Raw genomic sequence first — 19,983 nt, 5'->3', positions numbered from 1 at the left:
CTTACCCTTAGTTCCCAGAACACAACATGGCCTAGTCCCTATACTGGGGACTCTTGACTGTCTTGGTCTCTTGTGTCTGCACACATTCTCCCCTGAACTTTCTCTGATCCTCACTCCAGGCAAAGCCCTCGGGGAATATCCTCCTGGTCAGACCTGCTTTGAGTCCTGCCAAGGGTCCCCTGGGGAAAGAGGCTGTCCCAGCACCCCCTCAGAAGGCAGGGCCTGTGACCACCCAGGTCAAGGCTGAAAAGACCAAGGAAGACTCAGAGAGCAGTGAGGATTCATCAGACAGTGAGGAGGAGGCACCAGCAGCTATGACTCCAGCTCAGGTAAGGACACAGCTACAAAGCCTGACTTGGGCCACCCTCATGCCAGCCCAGCAGGAAGCAGACTGCTTCTTAGTTAGAATATGGGTTGTGGTTGTAGGGAAAGACAGCAGAGCTGCACCCCAAAACAGATTGGGGTCTGAATTCAGGCACCTTCTCCAGCATTTGTCTGCATTGTCCCCACAGGCAAAACCAGATCTGGGACCTCAAACCAAGGTTTCCACCAGGAAAAAAACCTCTATCACTCCTGTATCTGCCAGGATCACCCCAGTGCAAATAGGTACCCCAGCCCCCTGGAAAGCAGAAACAGTGACTTCTCCAGTCTACCCATCCTCCTCCACTGTGGCCTGGGGTTCCCAGAGGCCAGAGAGTGAGGCTATTCCTGCAGCATCAGTGACACAGGTAAGGTCTCCTTTTGTCTGGCTGCCTTGGCTGTGGCCCTCACAATTCCCTGGGTCCCTGTGAGACTCTCTTCAAATCATTATTCCAGGGGAAGTCTGTGGGGAAAGGCCTCCAAGGGAGAGCTGCCTCTGGGCCAGGGGCCACCTCAGCACACCCTGGGAAGAGGGAACCTACAGGTGCCCCAGTCAGAGCTGAGGCTTCCGAAGACTCTGAAAGCAGTGAAGAGGAATCCAGCAGTGAGGAGGCTGCAGTAACACCAACACAGGTGAGGCTTAGGAGGAGCCAACCTGGGCCACCACACCTAGCCTGGGACTGCTCCTGTTGCCGGGTATGTGTAAGCTGAGGCTTTTGCCTCTCTCCCACCTTTGCTGTCCACCCAGCAGAGTTCTGGAGCCTCTTCTGTGGCCTTGTTTCCACAGATCCAGGTGCTGTCCAGGGTGCTGTGGCCCTGGCCCTCAGGGAGGTCCCCTTGTGTGCATGAGCTGTTCCAGCAGGGTGAAGTGGGGCTGTGGGAGAGGGTATGCACCAGGGCTTACCCACCAAGACAGGTGGTCACCTAGGACTTTTCAGAAGGAATGGCAGCTAAGCCAGGGGTAGAATTTGACTGTGAGGCAGATGGTAAAGTACACCATCAGAGAAGCAGACTGAGCAAAGGCCAGGAAAGCTTGGCTTGAGGGATTCCACACGCAGCTGGTGTGAGGCACTTGGTAGGATCTGGAGCAGACTACACACCAGCTCCATGTCCTAGCAAGTGATGTGCCCACCAGGGCTTTGGTTGCTCTCCTCTGCGTTGGAAATCAGTTCTCCCTATGTGTGTGAGAATATGGGTAGGAACTCCCCTGCACACTAGCCAGGGTCCTGCGTCGGGTGCGCTTTCATGTGTCAAGTCACCTGAGGGAGGCCCACGTTGATGTGTAGCAGTCAGGAGTCAGACCTCCCAGCCAGGAAAGCAAGGGGAAGTAAAGATGGCTCTCTGCCCACCCTCCCATACCCCGTGTTTTTTATTTTTAATTGCCACTCTTTTTTTCACTAACGACTCAGAAATGAGTTATTTCTTTTTTTCCTGGACACGTTTCTCTGAATTTTTTGGTCCCCTCTCCTTGATGACTTGCACCCAAGGTCCCAGGATTCCTGTTCAGAGGTTTTAAGGTGTTCCAGGCCTCTCAGTCTCTCTGAACAGATTCCTCCCCTCCTGCTTGGGCTGCAGACACTTGCCAGACCCAGCACCTCCCAGGGTAGCATTGTGCAGATCACTTAAGTATTTGTCTTCCCACTTGAGCCTCCCACCTCTACCATGAGGGGGCTGTTTTATTTTTACTCTCTGAACATGATTATTTTCAAGTGGGATGTTTAATTTCCAAATATCTGGAATTACCCAGGTGCCTTTCTGTTGGTTTCTAACTTCACTGCGCTGTGGTTGGAGAACAAGCTTTGTGTGAATTCAGTCTTGTTTTCTATAGGGAGGTTTGTTGGTTTGAGGGGATCTTCATGTCTTGGGTCTGTGTCTTGCCGCAAGTCTAAAAGGCAGGACTGCCCCCATGTGACAGGGTGCTATCCTGATGGGTTCTTTGCCAGAACATTCAGTCTGCCCTGAGGACCTTTCTTTCCTCAAGTTGTAACATCACACAGATGAGTGGGGCTTGGGGCTAGAAGTGTCTCCTGACATTGGCCAGATGAGCTCTCTGAATGAGGCAGAGCTTAGAGGTGTTGCGTTTCTGAGTCTGTCTCACACTAGCAGGCTTGCTTTTTCCCTCCTGCCAAACATCGTAGAGGTTTCCCTCTTTGTCACTCTCATCCCTCTGCCCTGTATTTGCTGAAGACCCTGAAGGACATTGTGGAAGTTCTCTAGATATTGGTTATGATTAGGTTAAACAGAAAAAAACAATGTTTTCAACAACAGTGCAGGGAAACATTGTTTCCAACAACAGTGTTTTTCTATCTTGTTCTATTATCCTCTGTAATGGCTCCTCCCTCATAGACTAAGATGGCGTTTGAGTTCCCTCGATTACCCCAGCATTCTAGCCAGCAGAAAGGAAGAAATGACGTTTCCTGTCTTTATGGCATTCAGCTTACATTGTATTAAACAGAATTTAATGAATTCAAGGCTGAAAAGGAGCCTAGAAAGCGTCTTTGTTCTGGGTAGTCTTATGCTGAGCTAATATTATTACAATATTAGGTTTGAGTGTTTATTAGGTGCCAGGCACTATTTTAAACATTGAATCTCCTATTTAATCCTTACAACAACCCTAGAGGTAGGCCTCATTATGCTCATGTTACAGAGGAGGAAACTGGGTGAGATCAAAGAGTTTTCTTAGGTTAACACAGCTGTTAAGTGAAGGAGCCAGAATCCCAATTCAGTGCACAGTCAGTGTTCTTGGCGCTCACACTCACCTTCTCCCTTCCCTAATTCCCTTCTTTCCTTCTAGGCAAAGCCCTTGGGGAAAACCCCTCAGGCCAAAGCCAATCCAGCTTCCACCAAGGCAACTTCAGTCAAAGGGATGGTGCCTGGAAAGACCACCACTGCAGTCACCCAAGCCAGACAGGGCACCCCTGCCAAGGCAAGTGGGACAGAACCACAAGAGGAGTCAGGCTAGGGCAGAGGGGACCCAGCAGTGACCCAGCTGTGGGTGGGCAGGGGAACCTTATCGTGATCACACTGTAATGGGAGCTCCCCCTTCTCTTCCAATGCCCTTCCCCTTCCCCTTCCCAATTCAGGGAATGCCACCTGTGAGAACCCCCCAAAACAGTACTGTCTCCGTGAGGGGCAAGGTGTCAGTGCCACCCTTGGAGAAGGCAGGGACAAAGGAGGACTCGGAGAGCAGCAGCAAGGAGTCTGAGAGTGAAGAGGAAGAAGAGGAGGAGTCAGCCCAAGTAGGCCCGGGAGAGTCACAGGTGTGCCTTAGGCCCCCTGACCAGCTCCTTTACCTTCGGAACACCTACCCTCTAGCTCCCTCCCCTCACTCATTTTTCACTTCAGGCAAAGCCTTCAGAGAAGATAGGTCAAGTTAGAGCTGCCTCAGCCCCTGTCAAGAAGTCTCCCCAAAAAGGGACCCCTCCAGTACCCCAAGCAAAGACAGCTGTAGCTGCCCAAGTCCAGCCGAGGAAGCAAGAGGACTCAGACTCTGATTCAGACAGTAGCAGCGAGGACTCGGACAGTGATGGGGAGACACCAGCAGCTGTGACCCCAGCCCAGGTGAGACCTGCCAGGCCTGTGAACCACCACCACACACTCCTTAGTTGGACTATGAATTCAGAACCAAGTGGGAAGGAAGAGCAGATGAAGGCTCTGCCTCCAGGATCCTTGGCCCCACTGCTGCTCTTCCTGCAACCCCCAAGCCAAAGTTGGCCAGATGAAGTGCGTCCTGGATGCTCCTATAGCCAGAAAGGCCTGCACTGCACCAGATGCAGCAGCTCCACATGGGCGAGGCCAGCAGCTCCCATCAAGGCAAATAAGGCCAACCTCCAAAGAAGTCCCTGACAGAGAGTTGTAGGGAAGCTGGGATCCCATGAGTCTCTGGGGAGGTAAAGGAAGTCCCACCCTTGCCCTCAGCCTCCACTCAGCAGGTGCCCCCCAGAGGGGGCTTATCTAGCCTAGGGTGAAGCCTGGGCCTGGGGCAACAGGAGGAAGAGAAGGAGAAACTTTGTTTCCTGCATGGTTTTCTTCCTGGTTGCTGCAGGCAGCAGGGGTGGCTAAGTCCTAAAGAAATTCAGGATAAGAAACTAGTTGGGCTCAGGCATGTGATTAGAAATGGTTAATCAGGCCTGGTAGAAATGATAAATGATGGCAGCTGACACTGTCTCTGTGTCAGAAGAGACCTTAAGAAGGGCAGCTAGGGCAAATGGGAGGGACAGTGCCTTTCCATTTCAGCCAGTGGAGGCCTGGTAGAATCGTGTCCTTATTACAGCCAAATGTTCCCTTTCTTCATACTGAGTTATGGGCTGGGGATGTAGCTCAGCAGTAGAGCTAAGGTTGAAGGAAGACCAGATGCTCATGGGACCCAGGTGGAGACAGGTACCTCACAAAGCAGCATGTGCCGGGGGCAGCCACCCTGCAGGCTGCCAGCAGCTAGTTGCCTCTACTGGGAGTATTAATTGAGGGCCCAAATCCCAGACTAAGCTGTGGGCCTTCCTTGGGCAGGTTTTGATTGTTAAGGTTTCAGTGTGTCAGTCAGGATGTCCCCAGCTGCTGGAGAAACCCCAGTTCAGGAGGTGCAACAACGAGGGTCCTGATGGTCAGAGCAGAGCACAAAGTTCCAGGGTTAGACTCCTGCAAAGGCCATTCCTTCAGTACTGTGGCATTCCTGGTGACCAGGATTCTTCCATCTCTGGGCCCCTCCAGCTGCGCGGTAACAGCAGAGCTGCAGGGTCTCCGCTGGGCTCCGCACTTTCCCAGAGCATGTGGTGGGAGCCACCGGAACAGAGTTGGGGTTCTGTGAGCAAAGAAGATGCAGGGGCAGGACTACTGGGGGGTCAGCCAACAGTGTGCTTTCTAGTCGTTCCATTTAAAAATTGGGAAATGAAGGGCTGAGGGTGTGGCTCAAGTGGTAGAGTGCTTACCTAACAAATACAAGACCCCGAGTAGTACCCAAAAAAGAGAAGGAAGGAAAAAGGAAAGGAAGAAAGAGAAATTAGTCACTGGGGCCTTCGTGCATTCCAGTAACTCTAGCTATGTGGGAAGCAAAGATTTGGAGGATGGTGGTTCATGGCCAGCCTAGGCAAAACGTTAGTGAGACCTCCATCTCAATAAAACAAGCTAGCCATGGTGATATATGCCTGTAATCTCAGCTACTGAGAGGCATAAGTAGGAAGGTTGTAGTCCTGGGTCGCCCAGGCAAAAAATGCAAGACCCTACCTGAAAAATAATTTAAGGCAAAAGGGCCTGGGAGCATGACTCAAGTGGTTGAACCCCTGCCTAGCAAGCACAAGTCCCTGAATTCAAACCCCACTACAAAAAAGAAAAATTGGGAAATGACATGTCACATTCATACTAGGTACTGGGATCTTCTGGCTTCTCTCTTTTTCTTTTTTGGTGGCACAGGAGTTGGAACTCGGGGCCTCATGCTTGCTAGGCAGGTGCTCTACCACTTGAGCCATCCACCAGCTCTTTCTGGTTTCTCTTGAGGAACTGGCAGCCCAGGTCCCACTGCTGAGCACTGAAAGGTGGAGCCTCGACCCCAGCTGGGAGGTACAGAGCTGTCCTGTGCTCTCGCTGGACCTCCCATGAGCTAATGTGATCACCAGCTCCTCTTCTGACCTCAGACTACAGGGCCCGTTGAGCCAGCCATTCAAGTTCAGACTCAGCTCTGAAAGAAAGACAAGCGGGTGGGGGGTGGGTTCCAGTGACTGTGGGGTACACAGGCCAACAATTGTCCTCTGTGCATGTGCCAAAAGACCCTGGAGAGCCTAAGTACTGAAAGGGTGCTGCTCACTGGCTGCATTTCCTCTTCAGCTAATGTACCTTCCCCCATCATGCTTATTCAAGTCTTGTCCCCTCTGAAGGATGGTACTTCGAACACTGCCAGAAGCAAGGCCCTGGCCCCAGCACCTGCAAAGAAGAACACAGAAGGGTCCTCAGACAGCAGTGACGGGGAGCTGCCGTCAAGCCAGGTACGCCTTACCTGGCTGCACCTTCTCTAAAGATGCTGTAGGTTCAGAGCCACTGTGAGCCTCCTGGGGAAGAGGGCAGATCTTCCCAGACTCACTAAAGCTTTCTGCTTACTCGTTCTCTCCCTCCCTCTCACTTTCTCTCATTCTCACTCTCTCTTTCTGGGTGATACTGGAGTTTGAACTCAGGGCCTTGCCCTTGCCAGGCAGGTGCTCTACCACTTAAGCCAGCCACACCCCCACTTTTTTTTTTTGGTTTTGTTTTACAAATACGTATTTTAATTTAACATTATATTAAAAATAATTTTTATAGATTTTTTAAATTTGTTTTTCCCTTATTGTCTGTTGGGTACAGTGTACATTGTAGCATTTACAGAGGTTCTTAAAGTGTATCAAATATATCATATTTGTATTCACCCCCTCTACCACTCTTTATTTATTTCTTTTTTTTGCTTTAGTTATTTCTCAGATAGGGTCTCATGCTTTTTGCCCAAGGTGGGCCTTGCACTGTGATCCTCTTACCTATGCTTCTCAGGTAGCAGGGATTTGAAGGCATGTGCCATCATGCCTGGCTTGTTGGTTGAGAATAGGGTCTTGTCAACCTCGCTAACTTTTTGCCTGGGCTGACCTCAAACTGATATCCTCCTGATCTCTGCCTCCCAAGTAGCTAGGATTACAGATGTGCGCCACCAAGCCTGGTCTTGCTCTTTCCCCTTGACACACTAGTCTGTCCAGTGGCCCATGAGTACAGTTGGACACACAGGCTTCAGAGCCAGCTGGGGTACGGTCGAGCCCAGCTCCACCCACTAACTGAGTAGGGTCAATTATGATACTTATGTGCTGATGCAAGTACCTCAAGTCCTTGGCACAGCCTCTGCCTGAGCAGGAGTGCCTGTTACTGTCAGGAAGCCAGCTGGTGCTGCCATTTGACAGGTGTTACAAGTTGAAGTGACTTCCTATCTCTTCATGAAGAGGCTGAGGGAGCACACAAACACTGCTCCCCAGCTCCCTGTGTGTCCTTGTTTCCCACTGGGGACCAGGAGCCATCACGGCAGCGCTCCTTAGAATTCTGTGGGCCTCATCCAAGATTGGACCTGAACACCTGGAGTACCCACACCCCTGGAGTGTCATTCATTATCTCTTTCCACATTGTATGCCATGTTCTCATCAGTCATCAAGCAGGTCTGGTGCTGCTCTTGCACCCAGGGATGGGGTAAACACCTTCCTGAGTGCCAGGCATTGTGCTGACCCCACAAAAACCAGGTCTTTTTTACTAATCCCACTTTAAGGAGGAGCAGTGAGGTTCAGACAAGGTACAGGACTTGCCCCAGCATCAATTGAACCGTAGACCATCTACTCACACCTACCTGGCCCATCCCAACACCTCCCTGTCCAAATATGGCCTTTACCCTCCCCCTCTCTGGAGCCCTTATGAGATGAGGCACCTCCTTCTGGAAGGACTCCACACAACTGAAGGGGAGAGGAGAGGGAGGGGCCACCTCCCCTTTCTCTATGGAGGTGGATTAACACAATTAAAATGAACATCATGCTTAAACGGAACTGTTAAATTGGTATGTTAGTCCTGAAGATTCTGGAGTCCCTATAAAAAAGCAGAAGGGAAAAAGCCAACAGTGTGTGTTTTCTTGGGAGGATTTGGAGAAGAGGGGTGCGTCCTGAGGCAGCTGCAGCCCCTCTAATGGAGTTTCAGCTCCTCAGCCTCCAGCTCACTAATTGTAATCACTATCATTATTGAGCCCTTCTCTGTTGACAAGTTTTTTCTCTGACTCTTCAGCCCAAGTTGGCCTCAAACTCTCAATCTTCCTACCTCAGGCCAGAGTCTGCTGTAGCATACCAAATTAAAAAGAAAATGATGAGAGTATGAGGTGATCTATATCTTAGGTAGCCTGATTGATCCGTTCCACAGTGTATACATATATCACACATGTCGTACACCATAATTAATGTAGTTTATACCTGCCGGTTAAAATTAATTATTTTAAAGGCCACTTCTGTTACTTTTCCCAAACAAAAAAGGCATGGGCCTTGCCCTCATAGTTTCAGATTTCATCAGAGAGAAGAGGGAAACCTGTAATAAACCAAACAGGGTGTTGAGTTAGAGCCTGTTCTGAGTGGTTCTAGAAGTAGTTCTTGCCCGGTCCCTGGAGAACTGTCTTCCAAGTCTGGATCCAGAACCAGTTTGCTGGTCACCCTGGATGAGGCCACTTGCCCTCTCTGAATGTCAGTCTTCTCAGTCCCTGGAGTGAGACTAGAGGTTTATAAACCTCAGAACTCCAAAGAGTGGAATTACTGAGTTCCTTGGGGCGGAACTGGCCCAGAATACATTAACCAACCCCAGATAGTTGTATTGTTTTTGTGGTGCTAGAGACCAAACCCAGGACTTCATGAATGCTTAGGACATTCCCTGCCACTAGCTATATTTCTAGCAGTTTTGAAGGAGTTCTTGGGAATGTTATCCTGGTGGCTGTGTTCTTTGCTGAGGTCAGCAGCCTGGACCTTCAGGCCCACCTGCACTCTGCCCCAGACTTTCTAGAATGAGGCACAGCTAGGATGAGCTTAGTGGGGACAGAAGGCAGTAGGCACTGCCCAGGGTGCCCTGGGCTTGGCCTGTAGGTGGCAAGGGCATCCCTGGATTCCAGGAGGATCTCAGTGTCCAGCACCCACAGGAAGGTACAGCCAAAGGCTCACTTCCTATAAGTACTCTAGGTAGAAGTGCAGCACCCTACCCCACCCCCACCACACATGTGCTCTGCTGTGCATTTTCCCTGGAGTGAGCAAGCCCAGTTAGGGATTAATTGTCAGCCCTTTCACAGGGGGGAAACTGAGACTCTGGAGTTCAGGGGGTTTAACTTACAGGGCAATCGTGGCAGAGGGTGGGAACAGAAGTGAGTCTCCCACCCACCCTTTTAACTCTACAAACCAGATCATTTGTCCCCTGCCTTGAACAGTACAAGACTGTGAGCCCCCAAGCTCCTGTACTGCCTCTCCCTACCCCTTCCGCCCCTTGGCCAGGATGGGGTGGCGTGGGCAGTGAAGCTAAGAGGAGACTTGTGCTGCTGAGCTGCTTTTAACATTCGAGACGCTATTGTTTGCCTCAGTGGGTTCGCTGCCTCTCTTGGTCCCCGACAATCTGTTCCTCTGTCTTCTCACATATATATAGAACCCCCTCCCTCCACTGCAAGCCTTCTCCCACTTTCCACCCTTCTCCCTTTCATCACGTGGGAAGGAAGGCTCTGGAAGTGGCAGATCAGAGCGGCCGCGGGGGAAGCTGTTTGGCAGGGGTAGGAAGGGCCTAAGCCCAGCAGAGCCTCCACCTTTGGCGGGCACTGTTCTGCTTCACTTTTTGCTTTGCTTTACCTCTCTCTCCATAGCTTCTGTGGGTGGCGGGCACCAAAGCAGGCCCAGGAGGCAGGCAGGGTTGTGTAGCCAAGACCTAGCCCAGACCTAAATGCCCACCTAGAAGTCTTTCTGCCTCACATATCCCCCTTGGCCAAGACATGAACAGACCTGGAACTTCCTGGTATATGGTGGCACATTATGGAACTGTGGCTCCTGGCCAGATTGACCTGCCCAGAACAGAGAGCTGCTGTTGCTGCTGCTTGCTTTTTCTTTTGTTTTGTTTTGTTTGTTTGTTTGTTTTGCAGTACTAGGGATTGAACTCAGGGCCTGTTGCTTGCTAGGCAGGTACTCTACCACTTAAACTACTCTGTCAGCCTTTGCTTTTTCTCTTACTGTCCTATTGAGAAGTGCAAAGCAGACCCAAAGGTGAAATAATAAAGCTAGGAATTGTGACACCGACCTGTAATCCCAGCATTATAGGCTGAGGCAGGTAGATCACAAGTTCAAGGCCAGTGTGGGCTATATAGTGAGACTCTGTTTAAAAAAAAGAAGTAGAGATACAAAGAATGTAGGGCAAATAGTTCATGAGACCCCGTCTCAAATAACCCATTACAAAAAAGGGCTGGTGAAGTGGCTCACAGTGTAGGCCCTGAGTTCAAGCTCCCATACTGCAAAAGAAAAAAAAAAGAAACAAACAAATGTAAAGAACCCATACCCCATCCCCAGCCTTGGCAATCACACGCTCCTGAGTGGGTCACTTCACATATACCTTCCACTCACACCCCCAGAATCCCTAGCTTGCTTTGAAGCTGGTCTTAGACTTGCCATTTCATCTACCAGGATTGCATTGTGCACTTTGACTTAAAATGGTAAGGACCATCTTTTCCTTTCTTTCTTTGTTTTCTTTGACGCACAACCACAATACAGTATTACATCTGAAAAATTGACACACACCAGACAACATCCCTAGTTCTCTGGGTTAGCTCATTAATGGCATTTTTTATATTTGATGTATTTAAATAAGAGTCCAAATAAGGGTCGCACTTCATTAAGTTATTGATCCCTTACATCTTAATCTATTGGTTCTTTCCTACCCACTCACCCTGTTTCTTTGCATACTCTATGTGTTGAAGAAACTAGGTCAGTGTAGCTGGGGGCTGCATCAGAGACTCTGGGGTGGCAGCAACTAGACTGTAAACACCTCCCTGGGGAAATCATATAAAATGGCCAGGCTGCTGTGGGAAGTGCTTTTTAGAGCCCCCACACTCAGCAGGTGGCCATCCCTGAAGTTAGCCAGAGAAAAGAAGGCCAAATTAGACATTCTGGCCATGGCTTTGCTTCCAGTAGCCTCTGTGGTCTTAGACACCTCTCTTTCCTTTCTGGACTTGTGGCTTTCCCACCTGCACAAGGAGCTGACCCTGCTGACCTTGGGAGTTCACTGTGAGAGTCAGATGGGCTCTCATACACCCTGGGGCCATGTAGAGTGTGAGTGGATTTTGGTAGGTGCATGGGGTAGGAGATGGCTGGGAGTGATGTGGGCAGCTTGGGCTGTCCCCAAGCTCCTTGGACCTCTTGCCTTGTAAAGCTTCCCCGACTCCATCTTCTCCTTACCCTCACCAACAAACCTTTAGTCACTGTGGGCTGTGTTTTGTTTTTGTTTTTCAAGGTCATTAAAACCCCTCCGATTTTTGTCAACCCTAATCGTGGTCCAGCTGGCCCAACTGCAACCCCCACACAATCCCGGGCCTCAAGCTCCCTGAAGAAAGCTCAGGCCACGGACAGCACCACTGGGAGCTCCTCCTCTGAGAGCGAGGACAACAAGGATATGATTCCCATCAGGCATTCCTCCACTCCTGGTGAGCTCAACCGTGCATGGTGCTGATGGCCCTGATATGCCTGCCAGGCTCAGCTGGGAGGGACTGCTGCCACCACTCCCCATTGAGGCCAGACGGGACAGGATGCTGGCCAAGTGGCCTATCAGGGCATTGGTCAGAAGGGCTTGGGGCCAGGTCTCAAGGCCTTGCATTGTCATCCTGATGAGGTGCTGCCTCAGACCTCTGGTTCTGGAGGATTTATGTCCAAGGCTTCTCTGCCAGCTCCAAGCATGGAACCCAGGACAGTGGCTTGAAGCTGCAGGGACCAGGATCCTAGATCCTCTAAGGAAGAGCTCTGTAATAACTGGGTGGTCAGAGTGGTAGTGAGCTTCCTGTCTTCTGGCACATAAAGGGGATTAAGCATAGACACTCAGGGATGGATTTCATCCATATCACCTATAATCCCACTGCTTTGAACATTTTACACTTGATAATTTTACCAAAACCTAAGCTATTCCTGAGGGTTTTCATGTAATGCTCAGTCACTTCAGTGGGTATATTGGAACACTTGCAGAGTTTTGTCATTTTGTATTTGCAGCATGATTCCTACTGGCTGCAAAGGAGTGCAGTAGTTTATTTAGCCAGTATTGTATTGGGGACATGGAGAGTCTTGTTTGCGCTGTGATAAACACCTCCCCCAAGCACCCATGTGACTAAGCCTGTGTACAGCTCCTAGCTGATTCCCAAAGAGGCTATCTTAACTGCCAGGAGTGTGGGGCACCAGTGTCCATCACACTGCTCCGGAATGGGGCTTGCCTGGCCTACAGGAAAGGGAATGGTAAGACCTGGGGTCACTGCCAGAGCAGCCATTTGGTGTTCCTGAGCCTTGTCAAGTGACATGGCGACAGCTCTCCACTGAGAGATACCTGAGAACTGCACCAGGTCTCCAGCAAGGACTGGTTATTGGGTAATGCCAAATGGGGCGCCGTGTAGCTCCTGTGCCCTAATGTGCCCCCTCTCCTCCATTCCAGCTATTAGAAACAATGTGGTAACTGTGCCTGCTGTCCCCACAAGGACAGCCCCCAGAGCTGGCAGCAGCGAGGAGTGCAGTCGAGTACCAAAAGGCAAGAAACAGGAGGTGGCGACCTCTCAGGTACTGGCAGCTAAAGGAGGGCTTGCACATCAGTGGGGCAGGGTCCCCACTCTACTACCTCGGCACGTGCCCATGGCTTGCACTGAAGCGGCTGTCTCCCACCCCTGCGGCATTTGTCTCCAGCTGTGATGCAGACTCCACAGTCACCTCTGCATTGTTAGGAAGAGCAGTCACAGAGCTAGCTCTGCTCTTAGAACTCCTTGCTACCCTTTCAAGGGTGGCTAGGCTTTGAGTTTGTTTCCTTCTTTCTCTCAGTCTTGAAATATTCAGAACAGTGACTTCAGCAGTCTTCCTGACCATCCCCATTTTCAGTGCATTGTTACTTGGCTCTTGCTTGAATCCAAACACTGACAGGGTAAAGTAAGTAGCCTATTATTGTTCAGATGATAAAACTGAGTGCACACGCCACACAAGAGCTGTGGTTTGACGAGGATTGGGCAAGACCAGCACTGAAGTCTCCTTATTCCATACTGTTCTCTTTGAACCTTATGGTTTTATCTTCCCATCCCATGAAGAGGAAGGATACCACTGCACACCACCCCTTCTGAGGGGCAGGAGAGGACAGTGGTGCTGGGGGAGTTGGACATCCCTAGTTTGGGCCAGTGTGTCACGAACTACAGCCCAAGAGCTTCTGGAGTGTGGGTGCCAGGTGGGTTGATGGGCTAAGGTCACCCTGCCCAAAAACCCTGCATCTATTTGTCTGCTCAGCCAGCAGATGGTGCTGAGCATCTGCCCATGCCAGGTACTGGGCTATGGCAGAAACAGGGTAGGGAGGGTCTCTGTCTTCCTGGAGTTCCCAAACCATTAAATCCCTCACCAACTGCTAAGTGCTATGAAGAGAACAACAGAATAATGGGGTAGCCTACTTTAGGAAGGGTGGGCAGGGAAGGCTTCCCTGAGGAGGGAAAGCAGGGAGCATCTTGCAGGCAATGAGTTCACAGGTGCCAGGACCCTAGGGGACTGGAATGGGGCAAGGAGAATTGAGAGAAGCCAGAACTGATAGCATGAAGTAGTTACGGGCCTAGGCCATGGCTGGGCTGTGCAGATTCCAAAGGGCTGAGGGAGGCTCTCAGCAAAGACTCTTTAAGTTCTTCAAGTTCTCTACGTGGCTGCCCATGGGTATGGGAAATAAGAGTGCAGCAGGGGGAGAATCCAGCTAGAGATGTATCACCAAGGAGAGCACCAATTGGGCAGTAGACTTCCATTCCCTCTCCTGGACTGGGAACTCTCTGTGCCCTTTGAGAACAAAGTAATTTGCTTATTATCTAGAGCCTGGCACATGTCTTTTTGCCCATTTGGTGACATTGCCCCTTTAATCAAAGGGTCCCCCTTATTCCAGCCAGCCAGGATCTGGCAAAGCATGGCATAGATGACATTCCAAGAACCCATGGGTCTCAGGCTGCCTGTCACTGTCCACAGGTGACAAAGAGGAACCTGGCATCCCTCCCATTGACCCAAGCCACTCTGAAGGTCCTCTCCCAGAAGGCCAGTGAGGCCCAGCCTCCCGCCAGGACCCAATCGTCAAGTGGGGTGAGCTTGGGGAGCTGGAGAACAAGACTTGTCCAGCTCTGCTCCCAAAGGTGCAGTTGGGTTCACCTCATAGCCCTGCTATAGACATGGCCTTATGTCCCAGTGCTAGCCCTTACCTTTACTTTCCTGGGCCTCCATAGCCTGGTACACAGGAAAGGACTGCAATACCCACCCTAGAGAGTTGTAGGAAGGGTGGCATGAGGCCCCCTGCATGGTACTCCTCACACAGTGCTCCTGTCTCAGTTCTCGGTGAGCACCAGACCCTAACTTCTTTCCACTCTTCCTCCTTTTGCCAAATTTAGGGTGGCGGTACTGTGGGAGCACTCCCTATGACACGTCCCCAGAACACCACTGTCCAGGCCAGAGTGACCAACAAGCTCAGAAAACCCATACTTCCTGAGGGCCAGCAGTCTACAACTACTCCCTCCAGCCACACCAAAGCCAAATCCCCTGAGAGCTCAGATGACAGCGAGGACAGCAGCGATGCCTCTTCAGAGCGCAAGGAGGATGCCAAGGGACCCCAGATGGCCAAGTTGACCCCCAGGCTGGGTGAGGGTCCCAGGAGGGAGGGCAGGGGGTGAGTCAGAGCCTAGTGGAACCCCTGGACTCTGGCCTCAGCCCTTTATTCCAACGTGATCTTAAGCCTTGGCGGCATTCTCCCACACTGGGCCTATTTACCCACCTTTACAACTCCGTGAGAAAGTCCGTCTAAATAATTTCAGAGACCTTACTCTACTATTTAACCACTGACAGCTTTTTGGTATCAGGTTTCCTTTATTGAATCCCCCAAATCCCAGGACTGATTTCTACCATTGGGGAAAGCAGAAAAATGTAAGTGGGAGCTTTAGGAATTAGGAATGAAAGCTGTGGCATCCAAGTGTCTCTCCTTGAATGCCATGGCTAGTGTTGATGGGGGCCATAGGAAGCCTTGGCCACAAGGATGAGGAACATGCAGAGTGGGCCTCCTGTAGGGCTGTGCCCTACCTGACTGATGGCCCCTAAAGATCCCTAACAGGATACCTTTGCTTCTCCAGCAGGTCCAGCCCCCTCCAGGAGGGAGACTGTGGTGGAGGAGACCACAGCAGAGTCCAGTGAGGATGAGGTGGTGGCACCTTCGCAGGTAACTGCCAGGGTGGGGCTGGCAGCCTCACAGGGGTTGGGGCTGCAGTCTTAATTAGCTCTTGGCCATCCCTCACATCAGGCATTTGGCCCTCTCCTCTTCCTGTGCCAGGCAGTATCTTGCCTGCAAGCCATCAGTTATGGCCCAGCCAAAAGAATAGAGCCTTAGTCTCATGCTCTGAGTCCCTACTGAGTATAGGGTCATAGTAGTTAACCCCACCTCTGGGTCTGTGCGAAGGAGTCACCTTGATTCTAGGTGATGCCCAAACAAAAACATTCCTTGACATACCTCTTTTAAGGTTACTTTCTGTGTACGGCATGTGGTAGTGATCTTACATATGCATTAGTAATAAGAAATTTCCTTTCTAAATGTGTCTGAAATACATATTAAAATAGTTCAGGAGGCACACAGAGGGCTGAAGTCCCCCTCTCCTCAGTGCCCACCCACCTGCACTGAGAGGGCTGGCCTGATTCAGAAGTCTCTGGGCTTGGTTTCCTCACAGCAGGTCATGCAGCAGGGGCCAGGGTGGGTGGGATCACGGCCTCTTTCACACTGGGCTTCTTCAGTCTCTCCTCTCAGGTTATGTGACCCCTGGGCTGACCCTAGCCAATTCCCAGGCTTCAAAGGCCACTCCCAGGCCAGACCTCAACCCCTCGGTTTCTTCTGCCACCAAAGATAACCCAGATGGCAAGCAGGAACCAGAGTCCCAACATGCAGTGGGCAGCATGTCCCCTCAAACAGGTGAGTTGGAGGACAGCAGTATATAAAGAGACAAGGCAGTGGGCCACTTCTTGCCGTCAGGCTACCAACAGTCCCACCCACGTGGCTCTACATGAGAGCTGGAGGTGCTTACCCTAGTGGTGTGGCTCCCACTGCCTGGGCAGCTGGGAAGCAGGTGTATCCAGCCCTGGGGAGTTGCTGCAGCTGTGAATAATGGCTGCCCAGAGTAACCAGTGTCCTGGGCTTGTGTAATAGACCTTGATCTCATCAGTGATCCATATGGACTTTTCTTCCCAGCAGATGGGCTCACGATGTAGGTGTCAGGGCTCAGAGTATAACTCAGGTAAAGGCTAGACAGTCAGCACGTCTAGGAGACCCCAGGCAGTAGACTAGCTCCAGGGCTGCTCTGATTCACTCTGGAACCTTGACAAGTCCCTGGCCACCCCAAGCCCCTCTGTCCTAACCATTCGAGGCAGGAACGATGCCTCCAGGTCATACATACTAAGGTATGACATAGAGGATATAGCCACATGGCATTTGAGGACAGATGGGAGGACCCAGGAATGGGTGGGGAGCTACTGGGCTTCCTGCATGGCCCCCAGACTCCTGGTGAACATTTCCAAGATCCAACCACTGAGTCCCCTTTAGAGCCCAGTGTTAGGAGTTTTGCATGGCCCAGAAGGGGATGGAGATTCACCCAGATCACCTGGAAGGTTAGAGGCAGTGATGGGGCCCAGTCTTCAGGCATTTAGCTGAAGCTTCCCCATGCTGGACCAGGAGTGGAGTCATTGCTCACTTTCTTCCCCAGCGTTCTCTGTGTGAGAGGCGGGTGTGACAAGGAGACATCTTAGAGGGGGCTGTGGAAGGTTTTTTTTACATGTGTAGTCAGCACACAATTATCAAAGGCAAGCAGAGGCGTGGAAAATTCTAAACAAAGGCTGCACCAGAAGTCACTCTGGCAGGCAATAAACCTGCTTAGTCAGCTGCCACGTGCATGCACAGCACACCCAGTGTCCCCCCAAGCTGCTGGGAGCCCTGGCCAGGCCCAGGACCCACTGTGTGTCGATGGCTATAACTGAGGATCTGCAAAGTCTTCACCTTATTGTCAGTCTAGATTTACGGTAGGGGCCCACACTGCTCATTCAGCTCTTCATTTCTCATTCAGGGAAATAGGCCTGTAGAGGAGCCAGGACCAGGCTAGAGTCACATAGTGAAGTGGTAGCACAGACAGACCTAGAACTCGGATCTCCTGCCTGTCTGACCTTCCATCTTGTTGATGATAGGTTTCAGGTCCTCTCGTTAATTCTCAACATTGTGTTTACTGTCTATCCCCCAACTGGAACTTGATAGGGTTTACACAAAGAAGAGCTCTTAAGTTAGAAGTGAGATCTGAGCGTGAGGAAGGCATGAGCTTAGGAGACTAAATGGGCTTTGCTTTTCCCATCTGTACCATTGTAAGTATGGTGGGGTGGCCATTCTTCCCTGCACCCCTTCAGCTCTCACTATGATAGAACTGTCCCCCCACGCTCTCAGACCTGTGACTCAAGTCCTTTTTCCACAGGTAGAGAAGAGGCCAGCTCAGGCACCACACCTCAGAAGCCCCGGAAGCCCAGGAAGGGAACTGTGAACTCCACAGCTTCAACACAGACTCTACAGAGCAGCATCACACAGCACCTCCTGGGCCAGCACTGGTCCTTGACTGAGGCACAGGTGCAGGCGTCAGTGGTGAAGGTCCTGACGGAGTTGCTAGAGCAAGAGAGAAAGAAGGCTGCAGGTACTGCCAAGGAGAGTGGCAGGAAGGGCCAAGCAGGCCAGAAGCGGAAGCTGTCTGGGGACCAGCTGGCTACTGGGGCCCCCAAGAGCAAGAAGAAGAAGCAGCCAGCAGTTGGGGAAGGTGGGGAGGGTACTGTTTCTCCAGGAAAGGTCTCAAGGACTTCCAAAGGGAAATTAAAGAGAGACAAAACAAGTGACGATGTCAAGAAGAAGGAGAAGGGACCTCCTGGCTCTCGAGGGGCCAAGGACAAGCCAGAAGGGGAGCTGGGAATGGTTGAGGGTGGAGATCAAAATGATCCAAAGAGCAAGAAGGAGAAGAAGAAATCCAATAAGAGTAAGTAACCCTTTTTCCCCAGGCATACCCTGAAGGCTGTCAGGGACTTCATTTCTCCTATGTAGAATGAAAGCCTTGAAAGTGGTTTGTGCAGGGTTGCAGGGCACCTAATGGCAAAGCCAAAAGTAGATTACAGAGCACCTAGGCCAGCACTGTGGGGCTGCCCCTAGAGCACACAGAGCCCCTTATAGCATCCTGTAGTAAAATCTGCTTTCAGACAGGGAATGGCATCCTTATCACCCCTGCCTCAAGTCAGCAGATCTTGGAGGTACGCACTTCTCCTGCCAGCTCCTGGGGTGCAGAATCCAGAAATCAGGACAGGGAAGTCCTCATCACAAACCCATCTTTTCCCTAAGCCTCAGTTTCCCCATAGTAATAGCAGCCTTTTATTGTACTTCATGCATGCAGTAGGATTTCCTTCCATCCTCATGCCAACCCTGTACAGTAGGGGTTATTGTATTCCCATTTTATAGGTAGGAAACTGGTGAAAAGGAGAGATGCTGCTTTACTGAGTGTACCCAGTTCCAGTCCTAGTCAGACCTCTTGAGCACTGTCCATCAGTGGCAGAAATTAATGAGACTATAGATGTCTGGTGACCTGACTGCTCCAGAATGAGGGCAGGGGCACCCTCAGAGTGGGACCTGCCAGTAGTTGGTGCTCAGAACTGTACCGGACTCCCACTTTTCTTTTTAAATAAATGTATGGGAGTTTTAAAAAGTGAGTTAATTTGCTGGATGTGATGGTATGCCTGTAATCCCAGCACTTGGGAGGCTGAGGCAGGAGGATCAAGAGTTCTAGGCTAGCCTGGGTTACATAACAAGACCCCATCTTTAAAAAAGAAAGAAAGTGTTCATTTAGGGCTGGGAATGTGGCTAACAATGGTAGAGCACTTGCTTAGCATGCTTGATGCTCTAGGTTCAGTCAAGTACTTGGAGCTCTACAGGTTGAAGTTTGATTGACCCCAGAATTCAGGAGTAATATTTGTTGTTCAGGAAGCTTATTTTTTCCCCCTCAGAAAAAAAAGACAAGGACAAAAAGGAAAAGAAGAAGAAAGCAAAAAAGAATACAACCAAAGACCCTGACTTACAATTCCAGAAGAAAAAGAAGAAAAAGGTAAAATTAGTTTTTGAGGGGTATCAGTCCTATCTCATGCCCAAGATTGGTCCCTGCCCCCTTTCCATTCTCAGGCTCTTATAAGGGACCTTGCAAAAGATCCCAGCAGGTGCCACATCCTCTGGAAGCCTTAGGAGTGTCCCTGTCTTGTCTGTGAGGTAGAAGGATGTTGGGGGTAAAGAAGAGAGGGCAGGAGACCTTGTAGGCTGTTGCAGTCTTCCAGGTGAGGTTAAACATTGCCTGGGCGATGTCCCAGCTAGCATAATTTTCTCCCTGAAGAAGCCTGCACCCATTTATTTCATGTGGGTCAAAGGCTTATCCTTTGTGTGTGGCCCAGACCTCAAAACTTTAGACATGGATGAAGTTCTTACCACAGCTGTCACAGCCAACAGGGCCTGGCGCATCAGGAAAGCCTAGCAACTAGCACTGCAGGCCCTCAGCAACTTCCTAGAGGGCACATGAGACACCAACCCTGTAGACCCAGCTACCTGGGGTAGCTGCCAGGCCCCAGTAGGTGGGTGGCAGCAGGAGGGAGAACCACAGGAGTGAGAACCTGTTGTACTTCTCTCCTCACAGAAGAAGACAGCGGAGCAGGCAGTATGAGGGTCGTGCACAAGGTGCAGGTATGCTTCCTGACCATTCTACTCTTCTGTGCAGCTAGATTAGCCCCCCAGGGAAGGAAGACTGGCGGAAGAAAATTCCATTCTTCAGGGCCTGTGGGTCCAGAGCCTGAGGCT

At 50.9% G+C, this 19,983-nt stretch overlaps 1 protein-coding gene across 5 annotated transcripts in view; it reads left to right on the top strand.

The window, feature by feature from the left end:
* Tcof1 (treacle ribosome biogenesis factor 1) overlaps positions 1 to 19,983 on the top strand; it is a 36,402-nt gene that overhangs the window by 13,800 nt on the left and 2,619 nt on the right. For 2 of the 5 annotated variants that reach the window (XM_074076657.1, XM_020157798.2), the window contains 16 exons: positions 120 to 329; positions 513 to 728; positions 817 to 993; positions 3,155 to 3,286; positions 3,444 to 3,620; positions 3,706 to 3,921; positions 6,228 to 6,335; positions 11,356 to 11,545; positions 12,535 to 12,656; positions 14,076 to 14,186; positions 14,489 to 14,735; positions 15,221 to 15,306; positions 15,873 to 16,047; positions 17,588 to 18,133; positions 19,149 to 19,246; positions 19,823 to 19,869. In XM_074076657.1, the coding sequence (XP_073932758.1) occupies positions 120 to 329; positions 513 to 728; positions 817 to 993; positions 3,155 to 3,286; positions 3,444 to 3,620; positions 3,706 to 3,921; positions 6,228 to 6,335; positions 11,356 to 11,545; positions 12,535 to 12,656; positions 14,076 to 14,186; positions 14,489 to 14,735; positions 15,221 to 15,306; positions 15,873 to 16,047; positions 17,588 to 18,133; positions 19,149 to 19,246; positions 19,823 to 19,849 (2,838 nt within the window). In that variant the 3' untranslated portion in view covers positions 19,850 to 19,869. The remainder of the gene's footprint in view (positions 1 to 119; positions 330 to 512; positions 729 to 816; positions 994 to 3,154; positions 3,287 to 3,443; positions 3,621 to 3,705; positions 3,922 to 6,227; positions 6,336 to 11,355; positions 11,546 to 12,534; positions 12,657 to 14,075; positions 14,187 to 14,488; positions 14,736 to 15,220; positions 15,307 to 15,872; positions 16,048 to 17,587; positions 18,134 to 19,148; positions 19,247 to 19,822; positions 19,870 to 19,983) is intronic. The other 3 variants (XM_074076654.1, XM_074076656.1, XM_074076655.1) reach the window with 3 other exon arrangements.

This window comes from Castor canadensis, chromosome 6 (assembly GCF_047511655.1).
Source record: "Castor canadensis chromosome 6, mCasCan1.hap1v2, whole genome shotgun sequence".
NCBI lineage: Eukaryota > Metazoa > Chordata > Mammalia > Rodentia > Castoridae > Castor > Castor canadensis.
The sequence above is the reverse complement of the archived record's forward strand: the minus strand, read 5'-3'. Positions and strand labels throughout refer to the sequence as shown.